At 49.0% G+C, this 12682-nt stretch overlaps 1 protein-coding gene and 1 long non-coding RNA gene across 5 annotated transcripts in view; one reads left to right on the forward strand and one right to left on the reverse strand.

Annotated features, from left to right (window-relative positions):
- The first annotated feature begins 1261 nt into the window (after positions 1-1261).
- lrch2 (leucine-rich repeats and calponin homology (CH) domain containing 2) overlaps positions 1262-12682 on the forward strand; it is a 30878-nt gene continuing 19457 nt past the window's right edge. For all 4 annotated transcript variants that reach the window (XM_086177425.1, XM_086177422.1, XM_086177423.1 and 1 more), the window contains exons 1-3: positions 1262-1665; positions 11681-11825; positions 12512-12638. In XM_086177425.1, coding sequence (XP_086033551.1) covers positions 1410-1665; positions 11681-11825; positions 12512-12638 — 528 coding nt within the window. In that variant the 5' untranslated portion in view covers positions 1262-1409. The remainder of the gene's footprint in view (positions 1666-11680; positions 11826-12511; positions 12639-12682) is intronic.
- On the reverse strand, positions 2224-6525 carry LOC147216573 (uncharacterized). The gene is made up of 3 exons (XR_015109091.1): positions 5489-6525; positions 4994-5163; positions 2224-4872 (listed from the first exon to the last, which is right to left on the reverse strand). It is a non-coding gene; the product is annotated as an uncharacterized LOC147216573 (long non-coding RNA).

The raw sequence follows: 12682 nt of genomic DNA on the forward strand, positions 1-12682 counted from the left end.
AGTCCAAGGTATTAATCGTGTCTATCTTTTGACCATCGCCGTTAACTCTCAGCTCTTTATCTTGTTTGTTTTTTCTGTCCGGGGGATGCATTTCGTTGGATGGACTCAAATTGGGTTGGATGATTATATCATGAGGCCTTTTACCACATATGGCGTTGCAAACACATCGTGACCTTTCATTTATTGGCATCATGCAAAGAGTGCATGTCAGCATGATAAATCATATGCGTTTTCGTCGCAGGGGTTCCCGATGAGTCGCGTGTCCGATGCACGGGTTACGACGTTTGGACCAGGAGGTGGACCTTCACGCTCGACGGGTTCCGGGGCCGACCGGTGACACGACGTCCCTGCGTGATGTTCAGGGGACAAATGAGATATTACGTATTGATCCGGACGCACGGGGTCATTATTGCGCTTCTAACTAACTAATCGGTGTGACTTTGGATGAATCCCCTCCCGGCGAGTGACGGATGATCGCGAAAGTCCCCGAACAAAGACGGGGGCGTATCTTTAGTTCAGCTCGGGCAACAATTATTTATGCCTGTCTGTGGATGCACGGCTGGTGATCTCACCCAGAGATGGTCATCAAAAGATATAAGGATACAGAAAACACAGCGATGATCCAGATGGATGGATAGTTTATTCTACAAGTTAATCTGGACTTTTCTGAACTTGATTTTTGCTCATTCTGATGGTCCGTTCATGACAACCTGTCCTCTCCACTTCCTTCCACCCACATCCTCGCCGTCCCTCCACATCCAAAGCGTCTCAGTCTGATTTTTATCTCCAGATCATCCATCATGTGCCGTCACCTCTGACGGACTCGCAACCCAAAGAGGAACCTCCGCATCTCCACCTCTGCCTCCTTTCTTCACCTCGTTGTCTCCAAACCAGACAACATGGCTGCTCTCACCTTTCCCTCTCTCTATCGCACACCTCTCCTCCACCTTCTAGTCATCAGAATACTCGAGATTTGGGGCAAACACCACCCAAGGAGACCGGAGACGAACCTGCAGGCTGATGGCACAATATCTGCAAGTGCACGCCTGTGATTAATATTTAACGCCGGTGATTAATCACAGTTGGGGAGTGAATCTGCACCCTCCCAGGGAAAAGGGGGTGTGTTTGTGCAAAAAAAAAAAAAAAAAAAAAAAAAAAAATGGGGGGGGGGGAGTAGGGGGGGTTAAAATGGCCACCCTACCTACCTCCCCATCACCACCAGGAGCAGCAGCAGCACCTCCTCCGAAGCCCATCCCCTCCTGGGGGAGTGCGCTGCCAGTGCGCATGGGCGGAGGACGTGCCGCTGTGCGCTCTTATTATTGTAAAGAGTAATTCCCCCTTTTTTTTCCCCTCTCTCTGTCTCCCTCTCTCTCTCTCTCTTCCTCTTCCTTTTTTTTTTTAAACCGAAAATGGCGTCCAGTCAGGGAGGTGTGGGAGCTGTCACCGCGCTCCAGAGCCACTACTACCCGGGCGGACCCCACTGGAGCCCGGGGATCGGCCAGTACCAGTACCAGCAGCAGCAGCAGCAGCAGCAGCACCACACGGCCCGCAGCCTGGACCGGGCTCTGGAGGATGCCGTGTGCTCCGGGATCCTCAACCTGAGCGGCAGGAAGCTGAGGGAGTACCCGGGGATGAGCTACGACCTGACCGACACGACGCAAGCAGGTGGGTTCCGTGTGTTGCAGACGCGCGTCGTGCAGGAACGGATCCACCCGGGTGTGGACGTCCTCCCCCGGTGCCGCTGACCGGAGGTGTGTGCACGGTTGTGCGGTTGTTTTGGTCGACGCCACCCCCCCCTCTCCCTTCCCTCCATCCCCTCCTCACACCACCACCCTCCTCCTCCCGGAGACGGCGCACCCAAGCCAGGCGTTTGTGCGGCGGAGTAGAACCGGCGTCCCGGTTGTAAAAAAACAAAAAAAAAACAAAAAACTGATTCCCATCCCGGGTTAAAACGTGTGAAACCGCCCCCCCCACCCCACCTCAGCCTCCTCTGCTTCCCCGCCCCCCCGTTTTTTTTTTTTTTCCCCCCAATTTTGCGCACACGCAGACAAAAGATGCAGGGTAGGAGCAGCCTCACCTCCTCCTTGCTTGCTTGCATGTGATCGCACAGCCCATAATATGTCAGACAGGAAGAGACGGGGCTTAAAAATCAAACCGCCGTCCGCATCACAACGCCTGTGCGAATCCTAGCCCCCCCCCCCCCCCCCCAGCCTGAGCCCGGTCCGGGTCAGGTCCCACATACTAATTTGCACAGCAGGTCGGCAGAAGAAGGGCTGGTCCAAGTTGGTGCACAAAGGACAACATTGCTGCAGCTTTCTTTGTTTCTTTAAAAAAAAGAAAGAAAGCAAAATGCATGGTTGCGAATGAGGCGTTGGACGGCGGTGGTCGGGATGAGGAGTCGGCCCACGTGCCATATGGCGTTACTCTTTGTGGCGTGGAGCCGCCGGGCCGCTTGGTGAGGGAGCTTCTGCCCTGAGGGACGCTCCCGGCGTTGGGAAAGGGGCTACGACCTGCTAGGAGGTTTTCCCCGACACGCCGCTACGATCGCGACCCGCAGGGCCGGAGGGGACCGAGACACACCGGGTATCCTCCAGATGATATTGTGTATTTTTCTGCTTATATAAAAGCCTGGCAGCTAAAAGGTGTCTGCTTGAAGTGGAGGCCTTTCCACATGGAGTCTCCATGTTCCTGTCACAGTCCAAGAACATGCAGGAGGTTCGACGGAGACCCTGGATTGCACAGATGTGTGACTGACAGGGCGATGTGTGTGTCTCTATATGCTGCCCTGTGATTGGCTGACCGGTCCAGGGCGAACCCGCCTCTCGGCCAATGACGGTCGGGATAAGAGTGCGGGATATGTGGCGTACATTACGAATCCCATATATTTTTCTAAGCGAATATTAAGTCCAGACAGACGGTTGTTTTGTGTCTCCTGATGAAATCGCATGTACGTATGCTAACCAATGAATTGTCTGGAGATTTTCCAAGAAGAAAAATCATTTGAAAATGATCTGGAAGGAAGCAAAATGTTTCTTAGCGCATAAAACAACGGCAGTAAATCTCTATCCTAGTTTTCAGAAGCATTATATAGATTATTAAGCTGTATCGGTGTCCTCTGGTGCTCATGTGCTCGTCCATATCCGTGGACTCAGTCAGGGATCTTGTGATTTAGCTTGATTTTGTTTAAAAGTGACCCTGAGGTGAGCGAGCCTCACTCTGCGCCGACAGTGACGTCCCTTCAAATCGCCCGAACTGAATATCGCGCCCGTTTTTTATTATTTCAGAGGCGAGACAAAAGGAAGCTTTTTTTTTTTTTTTTTTTTTTCCTCACTGTTTCTATTTCTGTCCGGCTCTGCTGCGCGCTCACACTCGCCTCCAGAGCACGCCGGTCCAGATGTTTTGCGGGGTTTTGCCATCTCACATCGGATAACTCCGATACACGGAGAGAAAGAAACGTGCGCTTTCCCATCTCGCTTCGGTTTCGACACCTTGAATAAAAAGGTGCGCCGGGGGAAGTGTCCATAGGTCATTTCACCGACTTTTACGTGGGCGACCGTGCAGGAGGAAACGGATGCACGGCGCTTTTAGCGTTAGCCGGTCCGCGGGGAGGAACTGAGCACAGAGAACGACAGGAGCGAGAAGATCACTGAACGTCACTGATATTCGATCAGGTTGCAGAGAAACTGACGCAGCGAATGATCTCAAAGCATGTTACACTAGATTGCGCGCACACACACACACACGTCTGTGGAGGTTCTCAGTCGTCCAGGTCATGGTGAATTCTTGTGGAAATCTTCTCGTCTTGGCAACTGGACTGGAATTTCTTCACTTGAAGATGTTTCAGCCCTTGTCCCAGAGGCTTCTTCACTTCTAATGACCGATGGGGAGTTTCTGAATAAAACTGCCTGGTTTTTGGGCGGGTCTGGATCATGATGGCTTGTTGTGGAAGTGGAAGAGCGTATCTGTAGAAACTAGGTGTATGTGACTTCTGCTGTCACTTGCACTGAGGATTGTGATGACATCTACGTCGGAGAGACCAAACAACCTCCTCACAAACGGATGGTCCGACACAGGAGAGCCACCACTTCAGCTCAGGACTAAGAACTTCACCTGAAGGACAAGGGCCAGTCATTTGAAGACAGCGATGTTCGTATTCCGGCCAGAGAAGACAGATGGTTGGAGAGAAGAATCCAAGAGGCCGTCGTCGTCAAGCTTTGAGATCTGAGATCCATACCGAGACGGATTTGTGCAGACGGACCAGGACCTTCTGCACCCTCCAAACAACCAGGAAAGACCCACCGCTGGAAGCAGCCTCCAGTAACGTCCACATGAGCCTCGGTCCATGTGATCCAACGGGTTTCGCTCCTTTGTTTACCTTCCCCTTTTCACGTTCCAGTCCAGGTAATCCCACGAAGTTGCTCTTTTGTTCCGATGAACGACACCAACATTAGCATAACTGTCTTCCACCTAGCTTCTGCAGATCAACTCTCCCACTTACTCCAGTTGCCAAGACAAGATTTCACACACACACACAAACACACACACAAACACGGAGGGCTGCAGGGTTGCCGTACGAGGCGCTAACCAGGCCATCGGGAACAATTCAGGGTTCGCTGTCTTGCCCGAAGACACTTCGGCACGCCGGCAGGATGAATCTAGAAATCCTCCGCAGCCAATCATCCGCCTCCGTCTAACCCTCCCTAACTTCCCGTCCTGGTTCCCTCCATCCTCTGGTCCACCTCCGAACCTCCTGGTCCAACCTCAGCCTCCAGTTCCCCCGCCATCCCATCTCCGCGCAGGACATCAGAGATGATCTCAACCTACAGGGCGTTCTAGTTGTAATGAAGACATGGTCGGGCTCTGCTGGTTTCACTGCGGCACAAGAGAAATGATAGAGAAAAGAAAATCAATTTCATTCTCCTATGTTCCTCCTATAGGACTAATGAAGAACGAGCTTATCTTATGCCGGAAGAGGAGAGCGGGCAGCATTTACCGGTCTTCCAACATCGGTTAAAGGACATGGGAGAAGCAGAGAAATGTTTTTTCCAAGGAATCAATGAGAACTGCTGCGTCCCGGTCCGTTCCAGTCTTTCTTCGGATATTACGTCCCGAGCGTGGTCCGACGAAACTGGAATCATCTCCGGGTTTATTGCGCCCCTAAGACTGAGAAAGTGAGATAAACATGAAAGTCATTTACCATTTTTACATCCGTGGATTTGCACGGTTGTGAAACTCGAGTCGGTGAGCCGGCGCCGAACAGCGGCGTTATTATCCCGTCAGTGGGCGTTAATGTAAAGTAAATGGGTTTGGCTGCTATTCGGCGTTTGCACAAAGAGCTGGGTGTATGTGTGTGTGTGTGTGTGTGGGGGGGGGGGGGGACGCCACCTGACGGAGTGTGTGTGCGGAGGAAACGGCGCTCCTGCTCACACAGGGGCGTCTTGTTTGCGCTGCGCCGACGGCAGTTAGTCTCCGCTCACTTTACTCTTACCTTTCTCACGAGGACGTGAGATGACCCGACCTTGGAGCCGCTGGACTCGGCCAGATGTTCAGGTTCGGAGGAGGGTGCGCCACGCCGGCGGGATTCGGGACCGGGTTTATGTTAAACAGCTCAATCAGAGATGCGTTGGAGGTCAGAAGGTCGAAAACACGACGCTCGGCATCTGAAAATGAAGACGGACGACACACGCTTGATTACTTCTCGCAAGAAGGTGTTTTGTTGTCACATTCCTGAGAGTGCGGCATCTCCCGTTTCATCATCCACCAAATATCTGATGCGTGAGCGGACATTACTTAAATCCGCCCTTACTTAAGTGAGCCATCTCAAATTCCTGCGTGGTGTTTTCCCCCGCGGGCGTCTTCCCGCTGACGCCCGTCTCTCCTGTCCGGACAAGACAAAAGCTTGAAAGCAGCCCTATCGCATTTATGACAGCGGCGTAAAACATTTAAACCGCTGATGTAAACCCAGAAAACGCACGGGTTGTTCAAAAAGTCCAAGATTAATTTATGCTTTAATGGTCCCCGGTAGTTTAATTGAAAAAAGAAAACAAACGTATATCTACGGGGGATATGGTGCAAATACTCGTTTAAAAATAAATTCAATTTATTCAATATTTTCAGTTGAGAACGTCTCCAAGGAGATCCACCAAAAACGTGAAATCAGTTGAAAAAGAGGGCCACACCTTTAAATTAGCACCGAGGCATATTTTTAATTGTAAGTTAAACTGTCACCGCGGCTCTGTTGCGACTTTCCTCGTCGATCCGAGGTCACGGCGGATTACGGGCGGCAGAAACGAGGTTGCAGACGGAGGCCTGACTCGGCCGTGTGTGTGTGTGTGTGTGTGTGTGAAAACCCGAAATGAAAGCGGCGACGGATAAACCCCGACAAAAGAGGCCGGCAGACGGAGCGGATCAAGTGACCGGCGGTGCCTCGGGGGCCCCGGGGCCTCACTCGGCCTCTGCCGCGCAGAACCCCACCTTTACCCATCCGTGGCAGTGATTTAGTAGAAAAAAAAAAAAAAAAGAGAAACCGGCCCCCCGTCTCCTTCATCTCTGCGTGGGGCCACATCTGCGACGGCTCGAAAATAATTAACCCCAATTAATCATTCATTCATGGGACGGCAGCAAAGAGTCTGAGACCGGGAGTGTTTTCTTTGCCTGGAACGGGAGCTTTTATTCCTCCCTCATCTACATGTATAGATTATGACGTTGGCGTGTCCGTGTGTGTGTGTGGTAAACACGCCGCGGAGATGAACGACGACAGGACCGGAGGAGGCTTTCTTTTAAAAATTGCAGTTTCTGCGTTTTCCCCTTGGATGAATGAGCTTCGGGGCCAGCGGGTCGTTCGGTTTTCTATTATTGAAACAAGAAACAAGATCACCTCTATGATTTGTGGACGACTGCTGATCAAGATGGTGGCACCCGGATCCTCGAGGCGTTTGTTGCTCCTTCTTGTCGGGCCGGTCCTCGTATTTCATGCGGGCGAGAGGACCTTGCGGGGAATTAAGGAGGTGAAACCCACCGGCTCGGGTGGAAAAATAAACGTTCCCCTTGGAGATGATCGCAGACACCGTCGTCTTAAATCAAAGATGGTCTTCGCCAAGTCTGCGCTTTCCTCGCGCTCGAATGAAGAAGGATGTCCTATGAGGTGGCGTGTGCTGTGTCACGGGACGCCGCGGTCCCGTCTGCCGGGCGGCCCCCGTCCTGCGGGAGCTCCGGCCGACCGGCAGGGGATGAACGTCCCTCCGCTGGGCCGCAGATGGTGCGCGGTCTGGCCTGGAGGAGGGAGAAGGAGATGGAGGTGGACAGGTTGACAATGACGGGTCTCCGCCCAACCATCGGCCATCAATGTGGGGCCGCAGGGAGGGAGGGGGTGATGTACAGCTGGGTTACCGCGGCAACTGCCAGCAGCACCACTGTTTACCCTTCGTGGGAAACAAACTAACTTTCCTCATGCGGTAACTTCAGTTTGCCTTCAGCGTTCCGCTCCTTCTGAGTTTAAAAGTTCACTTTCAAAAACGTGCAAATCTATTGCGAGATTTAAGTCAAAGCTGCTTGTTTCCCCCCTCGAGCTGCTCGCTAGGATTTAAGAGAAGATAAAACTTTACGGATCCCCACAGGGGAAATTCTTTTGTCACAGCAACGTAAGTTACACGTCTCAATAAATATGAATATAAATATAAATAGACAGATAATCAGGATAGACGGCAGAGAGAACAACAGCACCATGGATCAGAATGGAAAAGACAGTAAGGGTGAAAATAGACGACCAAAACTAAGATGCACCTGATCTTTTCTCCAGCCTGATGGAGCGTCTGAAGCAGACCCGGGCATTTTACGGCCCGTTTAGCTTTTTTATCCAGTCCGCGTAACTATTTTATTAAGTATTTTCAATCAATACTCCTTTTTTTTTTTTCCCTTTTGTTTGGATGATTCCATAAAAAATAATGTCAGCACATTTATATGATCATTGATGATTTTTAAATTTGAAATAACCAAAAATTTGAATACTTGAAATTGCAATTTTCATTTGGTTCAAATTACATGATACTTAGTGAGCCCGAGCATAAAATTTAAATGCCAGTAAAAAATAATCGCGTTCGGTTCCGCACCGGGGTGGGATGAACCGTGGGCTATCAGCCGCAGCCGGTGGGAAGGATTTTCCAGGAAATCCACCCGTTGGAGACGGGTGCGGGCTTTTCCTCTCGCTAGCACGGACCTTTAGCGGCTAACTGAGAGCTCCGTCTCACAGCGAAGTCCATTCATATATAGCATAATTGTTTAATGAAGGATGAGAGCTGTCTATAACGGGACGCATCGGGGGATGGAGGGCGCTGTTTGCTTTCGGTCTGAAGAATTGAAAGCTCTTTGTTTGTCCGGGGCTCTGCGGCTCCTCGTGCAGCCTTGTAATGATGGCGTCACGGTGATAAGGCACCAGACGGGACGGCCGACATTCCCGTCCGCCGACCCGCGGGATCAATATGTGTCTGAAAGGACTCCATACTGTCCGCCTCCTCCCGCCCACTGAGCCCGGCGTACCTCCACGCACCCGCTGATGCCGTTTAATATCAGCCCATGTGTGTGTGTGTTTACGTAAAAGATAGAAGCTGGAGGTGCATTTGCACAAGGAACCGCCTTTGAGTGAGTGAGAGCCCCCGAGGGACGAGGGCCCCTGACACGGTGCGCATGATCTCCACGTCACCTCCAGCACGAGTCGGCCTGGTGACACATTATACATTTCACAGCCGGAATTTTTTTTTTTCCGTGCATGTCTGCGCGCCGGATCCCGTGCGTCATAGAGAATCTCGCCCCGCTTGTTTGATTTGATGGTGAATGTTTGTGCACAAGACAGTGGTGAGACCAGCCATGTTGTATGGACTGGAAACCAGAGCTGCAGGTCGCAGCAGACATGAAGACGCTGAGGTCTTCTTTGGGAGCGTCCAGGATGGAGAGGATCTGGAATGAGTCGGTCAGAGGGACAGAACATGTTAGATGTTCTGGAGAGAAGGTCAGAGATGGTTGGGTCATGGACAGAGGAGGGAGAGCGAATATATTGGTGGACGGATGCTGGATTTGGAGGTCAGCTATCCAACCTGCAATGATGCGGCTCCTTTTAATGATAACGAGTATTTCATTAAAATATATTCTACTGTAGTTCAATCACTTTGTTTAATTTCAAGATGATGGTGATCTTGGAACATCAAAAAAAATGTGTAAAAATATTTTTGTCTTAATAAGCAACTGCAACTGCCAGGTATATTTTTGTTTTCGTCATAAATACAAGGATTCAAATAGGTATTAAGTATTTGGCTGAAAATTTACCTCCAACCCAATGTCTTTTTTTTCATCGTTTAGAATATTTTGGCATGGGTACACCTATTTTTTATCCATAGCATGAAGGCAAAAAAATAACATTATATTCCGTGTTAATTCATTTTAAATTTCAAAGGGGTTGCGTGGCTCCTGGTGTTTTCTTTACTGTCAGGAAGCAGCTCCAAATGTCTCTCTGAGCGGTAAAGGCTGCCGACCCCTGCTCGAGAGGAAGACCAAAAAGAAGATTTATAAACGCAGTTGGTGTGAGACAAGAGAATCCAGAGAATAGGGTTGGATTTGCTGTGACGACCCCTGAAGGGAAAAGCCCAAAGGAGAAGAAGTAGTAGTTTGCAATGTCAGCGCATATTGCATTTATTTTTTGGACTCTACCACGCTCCGTCTAACACGGCAGCGGAGCCCGGCCGTCCTGTTCCGGCGGCATCAGGTGCCGAAGGGCGCGTTTATGACACAACGGATCACTTTAAGAACTTGTAAGGGGCTCATAAAATGTAGGGATGCTGAACGGGAATGGACTCCTGAGCGATGACCTCAGCCAGCAGGATCTGGCTAAATCCCCCCCCCCCTCCTCCCCCTCCCTTGGCACCGGACGAGAAAATGGGTTGGCGTCTAAATTTTTCATTATCAGAGGCACGTAGAGATGGACAGCTGCGCTCGCGTTCATCGAACACGACACCATTATCGCTTGGAGCGGAGGCTTAATGCTTTGGAGAGGACCGTCATGATGTCCAGGGGAAACTTGCCTCCAATACTAATACTGCAGAAATCAACATTCATTTAAGAGCTTCATTAAAAGGCCAGTTTTGTGGGCGGCTTTTAAAATGTCAACATCGTCTGCCGCCCACGAGTCTCCCGGAAGTCTGCTGCGGAGACAAAGGCCGTGATAGTGAAAGGGCATCTCCTTGTGGATTTTTGTCACCGGGGTGGGTCATATAAAAAGCCAGTGTTATTAACGGGTCGGGCCGAGGCCATGAAGTTGCGTTAATAACACATAAAAGAATCTCCATATCGATTCTAGAGCGGACGGGAAGCCGCCGGCCAAATAGGCTGGCTTGGGAAAGTGTGGCAAAGCAAGGCCGCGCTCATATTTGATCGAGTGTGACTGCATGTCGGGGCACGCGGACGTCACATAAAGTGTTTTAACCGACAGTTGTGGAATATTTTCTGCCCATAAATACAAATATAACGCTGTGAATGTGCCACTTCCAAAGAGGTGAGTGACGGTAGGACTGAGCTCTCGTAACGGCCTCCACGATATCATGACTCCAGTGTAATCTTACACCCGTTCTGGAGGAAGAGATGCATCGCATCACGTCTTCGTCACTGACGTCGCTTCTCAAGCAAAGGCAAAAAGCAGAGGAGAATGACCGGCGCTTCAGAACAACACGACGTATGTCTGCATTTTCAGGTTGTTGTTGATTTTTTTTTTTAATTTTTTAAAACGGGTTGCAGCTGCCAGGCTGAAAGGCGTAAACAATCAGAGAATAAACTAGAAAAAGAAGGGGAACGTCCTTAAAAATAAACACAGAAAACAAGTTTAAAGTGAACCACCAGACTTTTCTGGGGTAAATTAAATTAGCAGTCCTTTTTTTTTTTTTTAAACTTTGGAGATTAGCAAGCAATCTGAAGAAAATGAGACATGCAACCATTCACCCTCTCATCCACACATCATAGATGTACAAGCATTCACATGTCATACCACCATCCATTCACGTGTAATATACATGTAATATAACATCATAAAATCACTCAGTCATTCAGACCCTCACTTTTTGTGGAAGTTACGTTCCAAGACCCCCAAAAAGTGACTTTCTGTGACGTAGAGATGTGACAATTTTGATGGTATTTACAGATATATTAACCCTCAACCAACCTCCTGCAAACTGTTCTCGTATTTTATTTATTTTATAAAATGAATTTTAGTTTAATTTTACTGTTTTCATCACTAATTTTTTGTTCAAATTTTGCAACAAAAAAAAAAAAAAACACTAATGAACAATAAATTGCAGAACCGGATCATAAAAAAAATCCGCTATGTATCGCGGGTCCACAGTACAACCCTTCACACACACAACCCTTCACTCTCTCATTCACACATCATTTTGAGACAAACATTCACCCTCTTTCATGTGTCTGGACAATTTAGGGTCTCTGTTGAGCGCATCAGTGGAAAAGCATCAAGAAATGGCTTAAAAATGAAGAAAGTGAACATCATGGTACTCTCTGATATACAGTAACAGTCAGATCGATGCAGGAATTATAATGAAAAAAAAAAAAAAAACGGAGAGCTACTCGAGAGCAAGAAAGGCGATGTTTGAATGTCCCGTATTTCACCGGTTTCCGCTCTTCGCAGACCTTTCCAAGAACCGCCTCTCGGAAATCCCCCCCGAGGTGTGCCTGTTCGCCCCGCTGGAGTCGCTCAACCTCTACCACAACTGCATCAAATGCATCCCGGAAGCCATTATCAATCTGCAGATGCTGACCTATCTGGACATCAGGTGAGGACGTGCGCTCGTGTTTCACGTTCAGCGCTTTTCCTAAAAAGACTCGTCCCCCCTTTGGGTTTAGACGACGTTCAGATCCTGTTCGCCGGACCTTCGTTATCAGAACCACTTTGAGGCCACAAACAGAAACGATTGACATCTAAATAAAGGCTGGGTAGCGTTTCTATATGCTATTAACATTTTCACATTTATTTGCCTTCTACGTACAAAATCCCAGACATATATTGGTTTGAGTTAAAAGCAAAGTTTTTTTTTTTGCCGACTTGAATGATGCCAATCACAGGAAACGCCGTGCAAAATAATTTCAGATATGAAAAAACTCCCAACAAAAACAAATAATAAATGACTATAAATCAGCCAATTAGAAAACCCTTTCATAAAACCCATATTGAAACTATAACCAAAATTAAGGATCAGATGTTCCTATTTTAGATGATGAATGTAAAAAACAGGCAAAGCCGTGTCACATTCTTCACAAGAATGTAACACGAAGCGTGCGAACAGAGCGAAAAGATATTTGTCTCAGCAAAAACAGCCAGTTTGAGTTTGTGTCTGTCCTCAGGATGGCTTTTCAAAACTAATCCGTTGTTATTTGTTAATATTGACAAGCAGATGCTGTTGTTTTACCCGTGGTACTTGGACGCCGATCTAACGCCGGTTAATACCTTCTCTCTCTGCAGCCGAAATCTTCTCTCGGTTTTACCCAAATTCCTGTTCAGCCTCCCCCTCAAAGTTCTGCTGGTGAGCAACAACAAGCTGGTTTCCATCCCCGAAGACATCGGCAAAGCCAAGGAGCTGATGGAGCTGGTGAGCGGCGTGCGTCTCCCAGGTTCTTCCATGAGCAGCTTGCA

The sequence above is a fragment of the Fistularia commersonii genome, chromosome 29 (genome assembly GCF_037954325.1).
Source record: "Fistularia commersonii isolate RoL2024-O1a breed Wild chromosome 29, RoL_Fcom_v1.0, whole genome shotgun sequence".
Classification (NCBI taxonomy): domain Eukaryota; kingdom Metazoa; phylum Chordata; class Actinopteri; order Syngnathiformes; family Fistulariidae; genus Fistularia; species Fistularia commersonii.